Raw genomic sequence first — 20774 nt, forward strand, 5'->3', positions numbered from 1 at the left:
TATATATATACAAATATTTCTCACTTCAGAGTAAGAGATGATCAGTGTACATTCCATGATGGCTACTCTGTGCCATAGGGCGAAAAACACTGAATATTATTAACTGCACTCTATGTAGTAGATGATATATTTCACTCTACGTGCCTTGAAAATAGATCATAGGTCTTTTCATTGCTTTAGATTGAGGACTATCTTTGATAAAGATGATCAAGACACTAGTGTGGCCAGGTAACAGCCCATATTTCAACCCTTTAGAAAACTACTGGAAAGTAATGGGTAACAAGGTACAACAGGAAAACTAGAGAAATACCTTGGAACTGCAGGAAGCCCTAATCCACGAGTGACATCAATAACTCATCTGCCTATATTCATCTCTCCTGTACTCTATGTTACAGAAATTGCAAGCAGTTATTAAGACCAGAGGAAATGCAATTAATATTAAAATAAATCAACAGACTCTGTGATAACTTTTGTCAATTTCATTAGTGACGTTACTTTAAAACCTAGGTTTTCTCACACATCGTACATTTTTATATTTCACGGGTACCTCTTAACAAATTAATATATGGATTTGAATAACAGAAATACAAGTCAGCTGACACCACACAATGTCCATAACCATTTTCAAACAATTTCTGACACTTTCACAATCCACAGTCTTGAAAAAAATGCCATGAACCAAGACAAAGTGTAAAGAAAATGGTTTATGCAATAATTTTTTTCCACTGTAATTGTCTTCTTTGTTCATGGCTTAATATACTAGCTGTCATATGAAACTAAAAGGTTAATTTTTCTTTTAGGTCATGATTTTAATGTGTTTTAAATGTCGCATGAAACTTAAAACTTGTTTATTTTCGGATATACAGAGTATAATATTTATGGTAACAAGATTTCACAAGGTTAACTTGCCATCATCAGGTACAACACCTGCATAACGTTACAGCGTTTCACCAGGCTGTTTTGGTATCATTACGTACCAGGCTAACCTAACGAAACGTTGTAACTATATGTAACTGTTCTAACAAAGGATGGAAGATTAGCCTTGTGAACGCTGTTATCTTATGTAATTGTTGTACCTATTAATGGTAGGTTAGCCTAGTGAAATGCTGTTACCGTATGTAGTTGTTGTATCTAATAACGGCAGGTTAATCTAATGAAACGTTGTAAATATATACACGTGCTGTACCTAATGACGACAGATTAACCCGAGGACACTTTGTAACCATAATATTGTACTCTGTATATCTGACAATAAATTAGATTTAAGTTTTATATAACAAGGTATATCCTTTGATTATTTAGTTTCGCGTTTATTTTTTTATTATCCTCAGTTTAAAATGTTTATGTTAGCTTGACACTTACCAAAGTTAACCAGAGATTTGTTACAAGTTGTTCATTCTTTTCATCCTAAAGAGAAAAGAAAACATTAAGATGACACCAAAAGTACTTTAAAGTAATTTCCATAACACAACTGTGTGTTTAATACAAAATAACTTACCAAATTTAACCACAAGTTTGAGGTAACTATCTGATTCTTTTCATCCTACAAAAAGAAACTCAAATTCACTCATTTAGTTTGATAATTAAAACGATGCTGGAAATTCAAAGTCATATTCTAAATACATGGTTTTGACTTCTAACATGACTGCAGCTTAAGAATTTAAAGGTCAAGCAAAATAAGTAAAGCTGTAACTGTAAGCGTACAAGATTTTTGAAACATATCTGAGTGAAGGAAGATAATAAAAATTAAAAACTGCATAACACTTATATACCTCTACAGATTAATTGTATTAAAACGCTAACTTGTTACGTTATTGTAGATAATCAGACCAATGGTGACTTATTACCTCTTCAAAAAAGTTTTATTGTTTTTTGCGCGCTTTTATTACTGTTTTGTTTAATAGTTATTAACATATTAGATATATATTTTGTTACATAGAGAATTTCAAAAAAAAAATTCGTTTCAATAATAGATTGCGACCCCTATAGTGTAAAAGTAAATTTTCTTTTGTTACGATCAAAAGCTAGGTGATTTTATGTTTCACAAAACTGATTAAATAATATCTTAAGAAAAATTTTATGACTCAATGAAAAGTAAAAATTTAATTAGCGGTTTTTTCAGTCTAATTTTTTTGATTTAATAAATTGAGTCATGTTAGATTTTTTCTATTGTTTCTCGTAATTCAAGGTCATTTGTTTATTTATTTGTAATTAAACACAAGGACACACAATGGACTATCCTTACTCCATTTATTTGTTTGTTTATTTGTTTTTTGAATTTTGCAAAAAGCTACCCGAGGGCTATCTGTACAAGCCGTCCCTACTTTAGCAGTGTAAGACTAGAGGGATGGCAGCTAGTCATCACCACCCACCGCCAACTCTTGGGCTACTCTTTTACCAACGAAATAGTGGGATTGACCGTAACTGTATAACGCCCCCACGGCTGAAAGGGCGAGCATGTTTGGCGCGACTGGGATGCGAACCCGCGACCCTCAGATTACGAGCCGCACGCCTTACCATGCTTGGCCATGTCAAGTCCTACTCCATTTATAAGGAATAAAATTCATTTTGTAAAAACGTATATAAACGTAACCTAACAATATATAGTAATATAGAAACGTTTAATGTCACAAAATGTATTTAAACAAGAAAGCCAAACTACGAAAAGTGAACTATTTAAAATGTAAACATGTTTATTCCTACTATAGTTATGGTAGCATTAGGAAAGGTATAAATTTTCCTTTTCGTTTTTTTTAATTTCAAGTGACTCAGTTTTGTAGTTTTGACGTTCTTTTCTCAATATGTTTTGTAGCATTACAACTTTCTATATTACTATAGCTAGACAGGTTACGTATATATTGTGTTTTGTGTTGTTTTCTTATTGCAAAGCCACATCGGGCTATCTGCTCAGCCCACCGAGGGGAATCGAACCCCTGATTTTAGGGTTGTAAAACTGGAGACATACCGCTGTACTAGCGGGGTGCTACGTATATATATATTGATCCATACTCGTTTTTATAAAATAAAAAAATATATTATGCTTGTTTGTTTCGTTTCTATTTGCTGTATTTTACCGATACCAAGCACGGCGCATGCGTATACCTGATTCGATTTTATTATTCATCCGGATATCTACCAACCTACCCTCAAATCTAATTGTATGTCCTAGGTAACACACACACCTATATATGCGTCAGTATTCTTTTCGCTTCAAGAAAGGATGTATTGGGACCATAAACGATATAGTTCTGTGAAAGAATTAGAACAATAACGTTCTCATTTTTGATTACGCTTGTCTGGAAAAGTTCTTACTTACAACGATGAAAATAAGTTGAAATTGTGAAATTTTGATTCACTCTATAAACACGTATATAGAGATTTAGGTGGTCTTTTAAATACAATAAGCTTTAGTTTTACGTAGCAAATACTGTAAATTAATCATTTTTAAGATTCAGAAACTTGAAAGGTGGTTTTAAACAGGCGAGTTTTATGGTTGCCATTTTGTGTCGTCACGATCCTAATTATTATGTTCCACAGTACTTTATGATAACAATAACATTAAGGGTAACGTTTGTTTGTTTTTTGAATTTTACGTAATGTCACACGAGGGCTATCTGCGCTAATCGTCCTTAACTTAGCTGTGTAAATCAAGCGGGAAGGTAGCTAGTCATCACTACCCGCCACCAACTCTTGGGCTACTCTTTTAGAAACGAATAAAGGTATGGATAGTAACATTATAATTACCGCACGGCTGAAAGAGCAAGCATGTTTGGTGTGACGGGGACTTGAACCTGCAACCTTCACATTACGAGTCAAGAGTCCTAACCACCTGGTTATGCTAGGCCTAAAGGCAACATACCCTTTTCCCAAGGAATATATTTTTAAATAGCGAACAAAGATTAATTTTTAATTTTTTATGCTTACACTATTGCTGTTTTTTTCTATGAAAATGTCTCATTTCTAGTTTTATGATTTACAAGATTTAAACAAACTACTAAAAACTGAGATAACTCAGCAACAATCATCAGATGATTAAGAATAATCTTCAAACAGTGTAATAATTTTTAAATAGCTTATTTATAGTAGATTAATGTAAGAATACTTTATTATGTCTTACACAATAAATCTCATAGGAAACTGTAAGACTTATTACGAAATACTGAGTGGTCTATAGAGCTTCATTAATATTTCTGTTACTGCACTACCTCACGTCTTGTTTTAATGCTCCCAGATAACTGGAGGTTACTGAATGCGGTAGAACTATTCAATATCGTATAATAATTGATATACAGTACAGCCTACAGCGACTAAGAATTTGAATAACACAATAGCTGGAAAAGGATAAGTGCTTTCAATTTTTTTTAATCTCACGTCCTACTTGATTAATTTAACAATATATATATATATGCACATATATTTAAAGAGTTATTAAATGGGAATCTAAATAAATGAACGTCAATATGTATGTGTCTCTGTTTCTTATAAATTTCTACATTTCTTGATCAATCAGCGCCCAACTTTGACACAGTGATATGGGAAGACTCGAGAAATGTCAGGGGGGTTTGAACATCCATCTAATATAATTTCTCTTTCTTTTGGGCATTGTTATCTTTATGTATATTTATTACACTTTTAATGTTTATTGTGTTAAGAAGAAAAAATAAAAGCATAATTTCTCATCCTTTGTCAAAAAACAAGTTTTGTTTATTGCAATATTCCATCGACGCCCGGCATAACCAGGTGATTAGGACGTTCGTCTCCTAATCTGAGAGTCGCGGTTTCAAATTCCCGTCACACCAAACATTCTTGCCCTTTCAGCCGTGGGGGCGTTATAAAATGACGGACAATTTCATTATTCGTCGGTAAAACAGTGGCCCATGAGTTGGCGGTGGGTGGTAATGATTAGTCTCCTATCTTTCAGTTTTACACTGCTAAATTAGAGAAGACTAGCGCACATAGCCCTTGTGTAGGTTTGCGCGAAAATAAAAAACGAACAAAACAAGCCAGCCCATCGAACGGACACTCCAGCTAGTATAATATAAATGATACAGGCTAAACACATCTTTTTTCAACACGGAGGTATTAGATTATCGAAACAAAAATCAAACTTTTTGACTTCATAACTTATACAATTTCCTATCAAGATGAAATATGAATATTCTAAATATATTGTAAAAATGTGTAAAAGCTTAAATTAGATTACAATCTCTTACTACAGTCAAGCTTCCAACAGCTCAGTTAGGTCGATTGTGCCAAGTGTTATTCAGTAGAGCTTTATATTTCCTAAGGCGTAGACGTCAAGTTCATAAAGATTATGTTTACACACGCATTTGTAACTTCTTCTGAAGTGAAAACATGTTTGAAGATCTAACTTTAGAAACAGATCTAGCACTCAGATTTTCGTCACCTTGCGGTTATATATAAATTTGTGAACTATTGTCTTGTACTTACTAGTTATATTGTATTCTTGCATTTAAATAAAAATACAATATGACGGTGTTTTCATTCCACTTTCCCAAGTAAACAAGTGCAAAATATAAAAAGGAAGTAATATACTAGCGATAGTAAATACAGTAAATTATAATATCTTCAGTTACCAACAACATATATTAGAGATGCAAAGTTGCTTAATAACATAACTGCAAATTGTATGAACTGTCAATACGCATCTAAAATAAAATATGGCACTCTTCAAAATTTCTGATAAAAAGCCATTTCACTAATTTGAGTGACTTTAAACTTGACATCTCTAAAATAAAATTTTTAACCAGAAGAAAGTATAATAATACAGTATTTTAACGGTCTAATCATGAAGGCCCAAAGCTTTCTGTGAGTGTTCGTATAATTTTACAATAGTAAACATTGTACATTTCTAGAAGTTGTTATTATTAAGCACAGAGCTACACAAAGATCTGTCTGTGTTCTGGCCACCATGGGTATCAAAACCCAGTTTATAGAAATATAATCCCGCAGACATACCACTATTCCACAAGGGGGCGTAGACTTGTAATCAATAAGCTACAAAAATAGAAAATAAATAAATGTACATATTTATGCAGCATATGTTTGGCTTTATCGAAAATATTCACAATGACTTTAAAATAGCACGACCGAAGTGCAAATCTACCAAATTTATTGCCCTGAAGCTTATAGAAAATTTATTTTCGTCAAATACATTTGAACAGCAGTGACACATTAAAGTCTAAAGGAAAAATAAGGAAGGCAACTTTGAATTTCAATATTACAACGTTATTCTTTGAAGCAATTACAAAGCAAAGGTACAAGCGAAAGAAAAAGCGAAAATTTCGTGACAAGAATTTAGTTTAAGGTGGAGTGCTCAGAGATATTAGTACATCCTTTGATCCTGGGCCTGGCATGGCCAAGCGCGTAAGACGTGTGACTCGTAATCCGAGGATCGCGGGTTCGCACCCGCGACGCGCTAAACATGCTCGCCCTCCCAGCCGTGGGGGTGTATAATGTGACGGTCAATCCCACTATTCGTTGGTAAAAGAGTAGCCCAAGAGTTGGCGGTGGGTGGTGATGACTAGCTGCCTTCCCTCTAGTCTTACACTGCTAAATTAGGGACGGCTAGCACAGATAGCCCTCGAGTAGCTTTGTGCGAAATTCCAAAACAAACAAACCTTTTGATCCGCTTGCGATAATTTATTTCTTACATTCGTGAGTTCTTTTATTGTAACTAGAGAGGGTGGTCGTATAATGTATTCTGGTGATTTTGATCTTGAGGTTGGAGAATGGAAAGTTGAGAGAGATATTTGCACATTTTTAACCGTTTTTAAAATATTTATTTAACTTTGTTTAAAATTTGCGAGCTCCACAAACCTCTAATTAAACAATAATTATGAAAACTCAAGTGCAAAAGTTAATTTCATCAATTGCTCAAAGGAGCTTTACTGTTATAACAAACGAGCTAAACTGTTATTTAAGTAATTAGCTAAAGTCAATACTTTTATTTTACTTGACATCTGATTACCTTTACCGTTGCTTAATTTGTCATTATTTTTATATTAAAATAAAATATAGAGTAAAATACAAACTAAAATTATATTTTATCTCATCAGAAGACATGTGGTGTAATTTGTTCGTTGATGCACTTTTCAATGTTGCGAGATATTAAAAAAAACTTTTCTAAAAGCGGAATAAAGTTGGTAGTTAGTCATTGCCTGTGAAATGAGTGATATATATGCAGCCAAATCTGATATTGTATTTAGATATACAGCTCAGAATCAGACAGCTTTTTCAGGATTAACAAGTTGTATGGATTTCACACATACTTTTCTAAACAAATAACTTCTCTTGAGCGAAAAATGAGAGTTGCAAAATTAGCTTATGAAATGTTTTGTAGAGCCGTGTGTGAAATAAACAGCTGAAATAGCCATCCTTTTCAGGGCGTGTATTTTGACTACTCTAAGGATTATATAAGATTGATGGAATGAGGAAATGAGACGTTGGTTAAGAAAACTGTTTCGTCAATCGTAAAATATATGCGCTTAAGTGCTATAAACCTCCAAAGGATATGATTTCCTCCTTTGTTGTGTATGTACAGATAAAATGAATTCACTGCCGGTGGCTGAGATAATTTCTCCACGGATTGAAACACCTGGTCACTCTCGTGTAACCCACTATTTTCGAGAAGCCATCGATTGAGTGTTAGAAAATTCATTATTAGTGTGCAAAAGAAACAACTACAAACAAACGACAATGCTAACAATAAAACTTCCTGCTATGCTCCGTATGCGAAGTATAATGTTATACAAAATATTCAGGCTAAACTTTTAATCAAAAGCCTTTCTCATCAATCCAAGTTCATAAAGATGGTTAAGGTCTTCACTTTCTTTTTAATTACCTATGATTACTTTATTACGTTTTGAATAATCTATATATTTTACTTTTTAAAGAAAGTTAAAGTGATAAATGCATTTTGTTCAAAGGTGTCTCTTTTCCCATAAAATCATTTATGTAACGACCTCATCTGTCAATTTTCATATTATTTTTGACGTATGATCAATATTGCGAGTTTTTAATTTTTTCAACTCAAAGTTGCTCAGAATTACCAACGGTATGTACACCAACAATTTCCCCATTTTTCTAGAAACATTTTTAGTCTAGGCAATTGTATCGGTAGATACAAATAGGACGATCATGTACGTGTTATAAAATGATTAAATGAAGTTGGTATACACTTATTTTTAATAAAATATGTTAATTATTTAATAGTCATCACGATGATCTTTACTTTTATAATATTGGTAATTACACTTCTAATATTTGAATTTTAGTACAAGTGATATATGTATAATCAGTGACCGAAACAGAATAAATCGCTACTAATCTGTGATAAAGTAGAGCTTACATAAATAATGTGACATTTATTTCAATGAGTATAACAATGTTTAAATAATGGAGAAGCAAAATCACCATGAAATTGCTTTTTTACATAAAATTTTAATTTGTTTCTCTATGCCTAGAGAAATTTGGATGTGAATGTTAAAGGTAATTTATGTTTATTCTTTGTGTCTTTATGGCGACGTTCATGAAGAGTTATTGTACGGTATGTTCCCACAATCCCAAAGGGATGAAAATGGGTAAGCTGTAATCCGCTGCGCTCAACTTTTTGTTTAAATATTATATGTGAGCTGTATCACTTTAATAAAAAATATTTCCTTGCAGTATATTGAAGTACTAAAATTACCATAATATTCTCATATGAACGTTCAAATTATATTACTATCTTTATTAACAGCGAGAAAAACGTTCACGGTAAACTTGGTAATCGAACTGGATAGAAACTTGGTATAGTTTCTCTTAAAGAAAAAATATTATATTTTAAAATTGTGAATGCTTTGTTTGCGAAACATATTCCAATAAGCTTGAAATTTTATCATTGTAAGTTACATAAGCACAATGAAACATTTTAAAGTTTTGAATGATGCATTTCATCAAAAAACATTCAACTGTATACTGTTAGTAAACTTACAAGTGTTTTAACAACATTGTATTTCATAGGAGTTTGTTTTTCAGGAAGTAAAATTGTTTTATACATTACTATATATTTGTGTTTGTTTGTTGTCAACTAAAAAGCTGCATAATGGGTTATCTGTGTCCTGCCCAACACGGATATCGAAGCTGATTTTAACGTTATAAGCCTTCAGACTTACTGCTGATCTGCCAGAGGGCTTTACTATATATCTAATTTTAACACCACAACAGATACTATTGATATAACTCGCAAAATTATTGTTTCGAAATATTTTGATTAGTAACAAATATCCTGTTTCTATTTTCGAAACGTCATACTAACAAAAACATGCTTTTATGACGTATAGATATTATGGGATATCAAATATCGGTATAGCTATTATAGAATGACAAATATCGGCATGGATATTATAGAATGACAAATATCGGTATGGATATTATGGCATGTCATATATCAATAATTATGTCGACTTTCTTTGTTAGTAGATTTGCTAACTCAACAATCAACAAGATGTGTGTTATTTATGTTGAAATATTAAACATTTATTTTTAAATAAAAGAAACGTAGGTATTTATGTTTCAGTTTGTTTGATTGTTAGCAATAAACAGTTTCTTTGCTATTTTCTGAAGACAAGTTCATAGCTTTTTCTGTCTAAGCTTCAAAAAATGCAATGCATTTATATTTTGAAGTGTGTTTGTTATTAAACACAAAACTACACTGTGGGCTAACCATTTTATACCCACCACAGGTATGAAAGTCTGAATATTTAGTGTTGTTTGCTCTCACCTACATTCTTTTTATCGAAGGTGTCGACTTTATGGTTAAGAGTAAATCAAATTTATTATTTGTTTACTTAGAACCATCAGAAACTATGAGAACGTTTAATAATTTCAAAATGATCATCAAACAGTTTCATCAATATTTTTGAAGAAAAATAATTCGAAATATTAAAGTTATCTAGAGATAAAAAAATTGAACAACAGTAAATGTTTCATAGCTATGGTAAGTATAGTTTTGTAATTGAACTAAATAGTTTTAGATCATAGCAGATTAAGCTTAATAAGCATGTTAAAAACTGTACTAAATTATCAGCTTACTTGTTTCAGTCATTTTACAAATTTAAATAGCAGTCGCATTAAAGGTTTATAGCTGTCTTAAGTGTAATTTGGTAACTGTAGTGAATAGTTTTAAATCATAGCACGTTAAGCTTTAGGAGCATACGTGTTTCAGTCACTTAGAATTTAACCTATTAAACTTAAGCTTTTACCTGACAAAACACTAGATAAAAACTAAGAAACCGCTACAGTTACATTTAAATGACCAGAAAAGAACTCATAGATTAATCTTTCCATTCAATGTTGCAGCGTCAAACTCAGAATATACCAAATGCAGTTCTTTAGCCTAAAAATTTACATTTAGTTTCATAAGTCATTTTTCTAGCCATATTCGTTTTCGAATTTTGACCCTTTTTCAAACTCCAATTTTGCTTAATTATAGATAAAGTGTTTGACCTCCAGTATGACTTTGAATTTTCAGCTACACTAATTAATTAAAAGATAATCATTCAGTTCTGGGGGACACTCAAACGTTATACCATATTTGATCAAATATAGATAAAAATTGTTAAAGTTACACAAACACACAATAACCGGTCGTTGTCCGGAGGTAATAATTATATAAGATAGATTTAAGGCCTAATAATGTTCAACGTAATCATAATGATCAGTAAAACCAACATCTTCAAAAATACTTCCCAGTAAAAATCTCAAAAGCGTAGAAAACTAAAAATAAATAAACAAAAAAACATTATTTTTTATTGTAATTAGATTTAATAAGAGAAAGTTGTAGCAAATTAATTATATTGTTGCTTTCGTCATTTCCAGTTCGTGAAATCATTAACTGAAAATTAATCAGTTAATGAAAATATCCGCCAAAATAGGATTTAGTTTCCTGTTTATAAAGACTTATTTTAAGTCTTAAGTTTGTGTTTATAAATATATATATATATATATGTTTAATCATGATGCATTTTAACACTAAAAAGCATTAAAGCTTTTACTCAGTCCGCGAGCAAATCAATAGAGAATATGTATTGATCAAAGTTGTTTAATTCTAATCTTATTATTTACTTTGTGCAATTTTATTTATTTCAAAGTCAAATAATTTTGAAATTAACTCTTCACAGATTTGACATATTTGTATTTTATAAACAAAGTTATGTACTATTTGTAATTTATGTATCGTATAATTGATATAACATCATCATACCACATCAATTAGCTGCTGCAGAGTTAAACCGAAACTGAGCAAAAGTGGTTCTGATTCGTTAGCTACTGGCCTTTCCATAACGTTGTAGTCACGTAAAAGGTCATTGATTAGTTTTCGTTCATGAGGGCCTTGTTCTGAACCTGGAAATATATAATAAAGAAAAATAATTAAAATTAACTGAAATGATAACAATATACCTTTGTTAGCAGTGCATAACGTTATTGAAATTAATGTTCATTTATCACATGTGCCTTAAACTACAGAAAATACCACTGAAAGTATATACAACTAGTTATTGTTTGTTATACTGTGATGTTACCAAGATCTTATCATTTTTGGAAAGGATGTCTAACAGTTCTTTATTGATGAAATATTTCTTGTGTTTGAAACATTGGAAAACAAACGAATGTGAAGCACAACACCATCTAGAAAGTGACCTACAATAAATCATATCTCAGCAATTGCAAGCGAAGTGTGGAATCTTATAAATTATTACAAAGATCACTGAAAACGTCATACATGAACCCAGTACACATCATAATCTGGCTAGGTGTTTAAAGCGCTTGACTTGCAACCTGCTAGTCAAGGGTTTGAATCTCCGTTCCGTCACACATGCTCGCCTTTTCAGCCGTGGGTCCTTTATAATATGACAGTCAATCCGGCTTTTCGTTAGTAAAAAAGCAGATCAAGAGTTGGCAGTGGGTGGTGATGACTAACTGCCTTTCCTTTCGTCTTTCACTTCTAAATTAAGGACGGCTAACGCAGATAACCTTTGTGTAGCTTTACAACAAATTTAAATAAGAACCTTTTTTTTTGTTATAAACCACGTTCGTGCAACTACAAACAGAAAAGTGTTGCAGTAGGTATAGGAATTTACAGTTTCAACAAACAAAACCATACAAAAACAACTGTATAGATAAGGTAAAGTTTAAAGAAAAGTTAAAACAGTAGGAAAATATTTATTGTAGCACTCCAGCTTTTACGATTTAATTTAGGTGCTAGAGATATTTAAAAGTTTTCAATATCACTTAACATTTGAAATATTTACCCTTTGAAAATATCAGTGATTCTTTAAAACAAAAAGTAGCTGCGATTTAGTATTTAACCACAGGAAAACGCATCAAAATAGTATAATGAAAAAAAGGATTTGCAATAGCGTAAGTAATTTAAGATACAGCATCCAAAGAATTTGTTATTCACATAAAGGAAGCATTCACTGCAGATTACAAGAGTAAGAGGTTAATAAAACACATGTATTATTTGCTAATAATAACTTTCAATCTGAGCAAAATAATTAATTAGACCAAAAATTAAAAATCAACTTGAAAACAAGTATAGCATACTAACTATGCTTTTTTTTACATTCTGAAACTTTTAACAATATAGTCAGCGGTTAATCTGATGATATCATTTATTGTGTTTTGTTTTCGTATAGCAAAGCCACATTAGGCTATCTGCTGAGTCCATTGAGTGGATTTGAACCCCTAGTTTTAGCATTGTAAATCCGTAGACTTGTCGCTGTAACAGCGGGGAACTTGAGGTTTGGACAGCTTCGGAAATTTAGGCCATTCCGATATCCTCATACTGAACTGAAAATGCTGCAAAATTACTATAAAAATTATTATAACAAAATAGTAATAAAACCGTACATTTTAAACATTGTAACAAATATTGTCAAAGAAAGTAACATTAAAGAAAAAAACACTTTAATCACTTCCTAGTAATACAGTGCTATTGTTTTCGGACTTATAACGCTAGAAACCGGTTTTCGATACCCTTTGTGAGAAGAGCGCACATCTCAATGTGTGGTTTCGTGCATAATTACAAAAAAAAATCGATCAAACTGAAATAGCTGCATATAAATATATAATATATATACACGTATAAGCGTAAAAATTGCTTTCGTATATAAGCTTGAAATAAACTCATTTCTGTTTAGATACAAATGTTAAGACATCATCAATTCTTATCTTTGAATTCTTCTGAAAAGTGCATTTTTCGTCGGTTAAATCCAACACCGAAATTTTCAGCCTATCGTATATGCAAGCTACAGTCAGGTATCCTACAGTTGACCAAATAGAATAGGACATTATTACCAAATATCTGATTAAGCCTAATTATTTCTAGGAGATACATGGAAAAGAAGTTTCTCCTCCATGACGATTATTTTATGATTATTGTAGACTGGAGCAGCAGGAATGAGTTAGCACGTATAAGGACTTCTTGAGCTATTGTAGCAGAAGTAACACTGCTCGTTAGCAGATTTCAGGTAAACTAAATCATTTACTTGCTATCCATTTATTCACCTGACAGTTTTTGACTTTTATGTTGAAAAACTTGTTGTCATACTTATAATTATATACCTCATGGACTAACAGAATATTTATTGCTTTAAATATATCTTTTTGTGGCTTGATTTTGAGATTGTATCAAATATGTAAAACTCGAAATTAAACACAATAGTGTCAAAATTGCTATAAAAGAAGAATTTGTATTTTTGTTTTTAAAATACTGAGAAGTTTGTATAAGATATGAAGTTAATGAGATAATTTTAATAGTTGTGTATGAGTATTGTTGGTGAGCGGAAGTATTTACAAAATTTATTTATCATGTTTATAAAATCTCTAATATAATATTAAAACCTTCGTAATAGCAAATTACTTTCCAATATTTTCTCATTTATCAGTATGCACAAATATAGAAATAAATTAAAATTATAAATGAAAGTTGGGATAGTTGGTTATTCGTAGAATTGTTGTAAGAAGTATCCAAAATAAAATAAATGTTGCAATAAAAATTACACAAATCAGTAAAGTGATACCAGTTGGACAGATTTTAAAACGACTTTAAATCCTTATTTAGGTTGGCCTTGTGATTCGTATAGTTAAATGAAACAGTTTAGTTTTAATTTTTGTAAATTTTTGTATGCCCATGGAATGGGCAGAAAGTCTACAAACTTTTGGTACAACTATCTCTATAGTTATAACTTTTACACGGATTTAAACCACAATCACGAGTTTATAAAATTTAATCCTTACATTAGCAGCTTTATACACTTGTCTTTAGGCCAAAGTAAATTTATAAAATTTAAGATTTTGGTTTTAATTCTTATTTCACTACTTTCATGAGCACCACTTCATTTTAAACTTTATAATTGTTAATGTTTTTGTTTGTTTATTTTTTATTTTATACCTGCATGTAATATATGTTCTTTACCTTTACAAACTGTCGCGTGTTTATTCATCGATATGTAGCGTCATTTGAGGGGTTGAAAAGATATTTAGGTATGTGCATGATATGTTTACCATTTATATTATACCTGTATATATATATATATTTATCGGAATATCAAAAGAGATAGTTGCAGACAAGGCAGATAAGCTGGAGAAGTCTTGTTGCAATAGCCTAAACCGTCCAGGCGCTACCTCCAGTGACGTGGTCAGGTAGGTTGGTAGACGAAAGCAGTTGCTGTTTTAGAAATGTTTTAATGTTATATTGGAAAGTTAGTGAACTTTCGAGCGTATTAACAGCATATAATGGTCGGTGTTTCGATTAGGAATTCAACAGGGTAGTTTTTTGGTGCATAAATTATTTTGAATATTTGTCGATTTCTAGTATTAAGTACTACAGCACTTAAAATACATACGTCAAATTACATATAGACGTTTGCTTTTATTTTGGTAGACATTTTTTAAAATAGTACAAAATATTTACTAACTTAAAAAACAATAAAGTACATTTAAGCCTAACTGTATATGTTAAAGCAACTATTTAGATTTCTGAATTTTGACTGAAAGTTAACACGCCTCATTCAACAAAAAGACGACTAGTTTATCCGAACACTTTAATATCAATAGTTACCAAGGCCGTGAACTACATAAACATCTCCATTTAATTGACTCAGAAAGCGTTATAGAAAAAACATTTAAAATTGAGGGTCCATATTTCGTGTCACATTTTCACCAGAACGTGCGCTTCACTTTGTGGCAATGAGTACTTTATAAGTGTCGCGACTAAATTTTGTCAACCACGTAACTGGTATAATACAATGGTTTAAATCTAAATGGGGCATTAGAAAGCTGTTTCTCATGAAAGCATAAGAATTACTTATCCAGGTTAGGGCTTGAATTAAAATCACAATAACATTAATCTGTTTAAATATATCGTTATTAAAAATGAAAGTGAATCATATCTACTAACGGTCTTCTTGACAAAATGTTAAAATCCTTATCTATCCAGAGTCAAGATTTGTAGCCAAATAAATAGTTTCAGTGGAATATTAAATGATCAATTCCCAACCGTCTTCACACTGAAACTATTAAGCATAGAATGCTGAACACATTTTTAAGCAGAAAAAAAACAACAAACTCCAGTAATATTCTTATGGTTTGAAATGCATATTCTAATTTAGAATTTTCCATGCGTTGGTGATGAGTCAGTTGTTATAAGAGAAATATTGTTTTAAAAATTAGTTATGATTAAAGTATACTTATTGAGTACTTGTAGTCAAGTCTGTAAAATTCCCTTCAAACTGTTTAACATTTTGATTACATAAAAAGATTCACTATTTTTTAATAAACATACACTTTCTCATTGTACAGAATACTTTAATATTCTAATATAATAAGCAGAACAGTAAATATCAAGAATTCACATCCTGAGTTGGTTAAATATTGGGCGAAGAAAAAGATTTTTCTGGACGTTCCCGGTGATATTTGCCCTAAGTCTCGGTTTGGGTCATTTATAATTCGAAATACCTACCAAGATTTTTGCTTTGCCTTAGCTATTTGATCAAACCATTTCTTGAGATGTCAGTAGGTGCTGTTGTCTGGTTACTTTCCCTCTTTTCCTTCCAAGAAAAGTGAAACATTATCACACAAACTACGTTCCTTTTCTAATTCGAAAGTTGCATTCATTTTGTGCGTGAGAAGAGTCTCGTAGGCCGTTACAAGATGAGAATGCTACATCTATACTAATTCTTTTTCAATCATGTATATCTATAGGGCCTTCTGAATATTAGGTACATGTACATGTATTACAAATATAGTGGAACTTTTGTAGGAAAAAACATGTTAAGAAGTTTATAAGAAATTATATTAGTGAAAATACTTTTCTCATAATTAATTTTTAAAACAATGTTCCTCTTATAACAATTGGCTCATGACCAACGCATGGAAGATCTAAACTAGAATATGTATTTCAAAACATGAGAACATTAATAGGGTTTATCCGTTTAGAAATGTGTTCACCATTCTATGATTAATAGTTTTAATGTGAAGTCTGTTGGGAATTGAGGATTTAATATTTCACTGAAACTATTTATTTGGCTACAAATCTTGACTGTGGATAGATAAGGATTTTAACATTTTATTAAGAAGACCGTTAGTAGATATGATTCACTTTCATTTTTAATAAGGATATCTCTAAACAGGTTAATGTTGTTGTTATTACTCTCCTTCAAGCCCTTACCTGAATAAGTAATTATTATGCTTCCTTGAAAACAAACGGCTTTCTAATGCTCCATTTAAATTTAAACCATTGTTTTATACCAGCGACAAAGATAACAATTCTTCGCTCTTAAAAATCAAAATTAAATTACTTTGTAAAGTTACCCAGTATAGATATTAACTCATGTTATAATGTAGAAATTTAAAATTATCTCATAGTTCCTATTTTGGACAGATTCGCACAACACAATAAGCCTGGATGTATTTTTCATAAGAAGAACTATACTAGACAGCATGGTAGATTTGCAAGCTTTATTTTTAAATTATTCGAGCGCAATCTAATTCAAACGCTAACTTCCAGAATCTTTCATCTTACCATCTCATCATTTTCTCAACAGGAACATTTCGACATCAAACAAGCACTCCAAAAATGAATACCCATTGGCTGTAGGCAACAAGAACGTTCAGAGGACTCTTAACAAACTTTTCAACAAGGAAAACATTGACAATATTTTTACGGTTTATAAACACGGTGTAAACTATAAATAGTAGACACTGTGATTTCGTTTCCATCATACGTCCTGGATATCCATCTCTCAGAAGAAAAAAAAAAAAGACATTAGTTCTACTTCTATAAAAGTTTTTCCACAGGCTGAATTCAGAAGAATTTTCCAAAGAAATTCAAATTTCATATTACATTTCTCTATACAGACAAAGTTCCTACACTATTGATGTCATTAATTGCTCATAAAAGTACCGTTCCTTCTGTTCCAAAAGTTACACAGGTTATATCACCACGTGTGTTCAACAAATAATTTATAATCTTATGGCAACTCACGAGTTTTTGTACATGAATAAAACGAACGTGACTGATTCTTAAATGACGGTATTTTGGCTTTCATTAGGCTACGTATTGAAACTATACTCTTCAAAACAAGAAACGCAAAATGTATATTTTTTTATTTTAAAGAGAAATATATGTAATAACGTTACAAGCTCAGAGTATGTGATGTTACACGTGTTAAGGCACTGATTGTCAGACCAAAATGACAATAAAAGTTGTGCACTTTGAAAACGGAGGAAAACATCGGATTTTTCGCCAAAACGGATTTGTGTCCAATAAATATGTTTGAGAGATTTTCTGCAAGTGCAACATGTGCGAAATCCCTATAAAAGTGACGGATTCTCGGTTTCCATAGCTCAGTGTTAAGCCACCGACACGCAACACAGTTACGCCAAGACTGACTGAAGCACAACGCAACAACGCCATTGGTTGCTTAGAAGCAGGCGAATCTTGATCAGATGTTGCCAGAGCTGTGAATGTCTACCCAAGCACCATCACAAGACTATGGAATCGTCACCAACAACATGGATCAACTCGTGACCATCCACGATCTGGAAGACCTCGTGTGACTACGCCAGCACAAGATCGCTACATCCGGTTACGCCACCTTCGGGATAGAACCACCACTGCAACGTATACTGCCTCAACCATACCAGGCCTGCGTAGGATTTCCGATCAGACCGTACACAACCGTCTACGAGATGCAGGAATCCGACCTCGACGTCCAGTCAGAGGCGTCATCCTCACCCAGCAACATCGTCAAGCACGGCTGCAGTGGACTCGGGCACATCGGGTGTGGCCTCATCGACGATAGAGGCATGTTTGGTTCAGCGATGAATCACGTTTTATGCTTCGTAGGCAGGATGGAAGGACCCGTGTTTACCGTCGCCGAGGTGAACGTTTTGCAGCAAACTGTGTGCGGGAAGTTGACAGATTTGGTGGTGGCAGCGTCATGATGTGGACTGCCATCGCCTATAATGCCAGAACAGACCTTTTGCACATTCGAGGGAATCTTACGGCTCAACGATACGTCGACGAGATTCTTAGGCCCCATGTGCAACCCATCATGGTGAACGTCAACGACGTTTTTCAACATGACAACGCCCGTCCTCACACAGCTCGACTCACCACTGTCTTCTTAACACACCACAACATCAACGTTCTTCCCTGGCCCTCCAGATCACCAGATTAAAACCCCATCGAACATCTTTGGGACAAGTTGGACCGACGTCTGCGACGGCGACAACCTCAACCGCAGACTCTACCTCAGCTTGCAGCAGCTTTACAGGCTGAGTGGACAGCCATTCCACAGGATGTGATTCGTCATCTCATCGCTTCCATGGGCAGGAGATGCCAAGCAGTTAATGATGCTCACTGGGGACATACTCGTTGTTGACGTTGAATGACGTTAAACTTCAACTAGTGAGCGTAGACTTCGCCTTTGCAGACTTTGGATGTTCAGCAGTGAATGTGCATATAAAAGTTTTATAAAAGTGTTCTAGATAAGAATGTTAAAGATAGAGTGTCAGATAAACATTATGGAACAAAGATTAGCGTTATCACAAATGCCGAGGGAGATTCCGTAGCAACGTTATATTCCACTAATAATTCCAGAACACATGACCAGTTAATGCAGTGCGCAGTGACACTAATAGAATGATATACTAATTTTATATTCTTAATTAGATACAATCACAAGTTTTATTTGAATCAATTAGTTAGAAATTATTTCTTGAATAAAATATAAATTGTTCTTATAAAACATTTAAATTGAGAAGTTGGTCATTTAAACTATATGTACAGTCAATGACAGGAAATGAATGTCAGTAAAAAGTTCCGATTTGAATAGTTTTGTTTTTCAGTTTTTGCTAAATGACCTTTAGATCATAAGGAATTATAAAAGTAAAATCTGTGGTTCTATTCCGTCTTGGTGGATAGAGCGTGTAAAATCTATCGTACAGTTTAACCCTCAACTAAGCAAACAAAGTTCATAGGAAACTTTTCCCGTATGTTTATCTACATTTTTACTTAGTTTATAGAACAATGTACAATAAATAAACCTAAGATATAGCACTAAGAAAGATATAAAACGATAAAAAAGCTGGAGTTAAAAATGACTAAACGGAAAGCAAAAGGAAGTGAAAACATAACCCAAAACATATGCAAGTGATAAACAACTCTTCTAGACACTTCGTGCCAAAAGTTTTGTAAAATAAAATAAAAAAACATAAAATAAAATTTCTTGGATTTCTTGGCTTTCCTTGTGATTCAAACTGTGGTTCAGATGTTTGTCTAACGCTCATATTAGTTCAGAAAGCTGTATTTTTCTAACTGTGAAGAAATAAATTAAATTCTTAGTAACCCGACAAATTATTTGGCATCACATATAACATGAGGATAAACTTACAAGTATTGGCGACCAATAATGTAATTGATTTCCTGGTCTCAGGGGATCTGCACTTACCATTACCTGATGCAAAATATTGAAAACTGTTAATCGAACTTTAACGTGTTTTGATTGCGTAAAAGTCAGTTTTATAGATGTCTTTTCAACCACCCAAATATAAACAGATTGAAATATTTCCATCTCTTAAATAACTTGTAAATTTGAACGTAAATCGCATTTTTGAAAGATAAATGCATTTCAGATTTCTTGATGTTGTGGCGGTTTATTAAATAAAAAAGTGTTCGTTAAGGATCAATAGCATATTTTCAGAACAGAATATTCGACAATAGATTATATACAAGTAATACGACAAATAATAGAAAGGACAAGTGTACATAATATCTCCCTTTGCAATGGCTTTGGCAATTACAATAAAGTGTTTGACACTATAGAATATTCAGCAATGTTAAGTGCACTACGAAACATTGGAACAAATTAATCATGCATTAGTATATTGGAAAACACGTATACTCACGCAATGGCACGAATATACCTTAATAATGACGCATCATCAGAAATTAAGGTAAGGTGATGTAATGGAGACTAAGTATCACTCAAGCTATTCATTGTTATATACGAAGAAATATTAAAAAAAATACAGAATTGTAAGTTGACAGAACATTAACGGAAACATGTTATCCAGCCTAAGGTTTACTGATGAAATTCCTATTTTTTAATGGCCTGGCATGGCCAGGTGGTTAAGGCACTCAAATCGTAATCTGAAGATCGCGGGTTCAAATTCCCGTCGCACCAAATATGCTCACCCTTTCA

At 32.5% G+C, this 20774-nt stretch overlaps 1 protein-coding gene across 2 annotated transcripts in view; it reads right to left on the reverse strand.

Moving 5' to 3' along the window:
* LOC143249726 (neuronal acetylcholine receptor subunit alpha-7-like) overlaps window positions 1-20774 on the reverse strand; it is a 131093-nt gene that overhangs the window by 44471 nt on the left and 65848 nt on the right. For both annotated transcript variants that reach the window (XM_076500044.1, XM_076500045.1), the window contains exons 2-3: window positions 11267-11406; window positions 1363-1407 (exon numbers count right to left, since the gene is read on the reverse strand). In XM_076500044.1, the coding sequence (XP_076356159.1) occupies window positions 1363-1407; window positions 11267-11406 (185 nt within the window). The remainder of the gene's footprint in view (window positions 1-1362; window positions 1408-11266; window positions 11407-20774) is intronic.

Source organism: Tachypleus tridentatus, chromosome 4 (genome assembly GCF_004210375.1).
Source record: "Tachypleus tridentatus isolate NWPU-2018 chromosome 4, ASM421037v1, whole genome shotgun sequence".
Classification (NCBI taxonomy): Eukaryota; Metazoa; Arthropoda; class Merostomata; order Xiphosura; family Limulidae; genus Tachypleus; species Tachypleus tridentatus.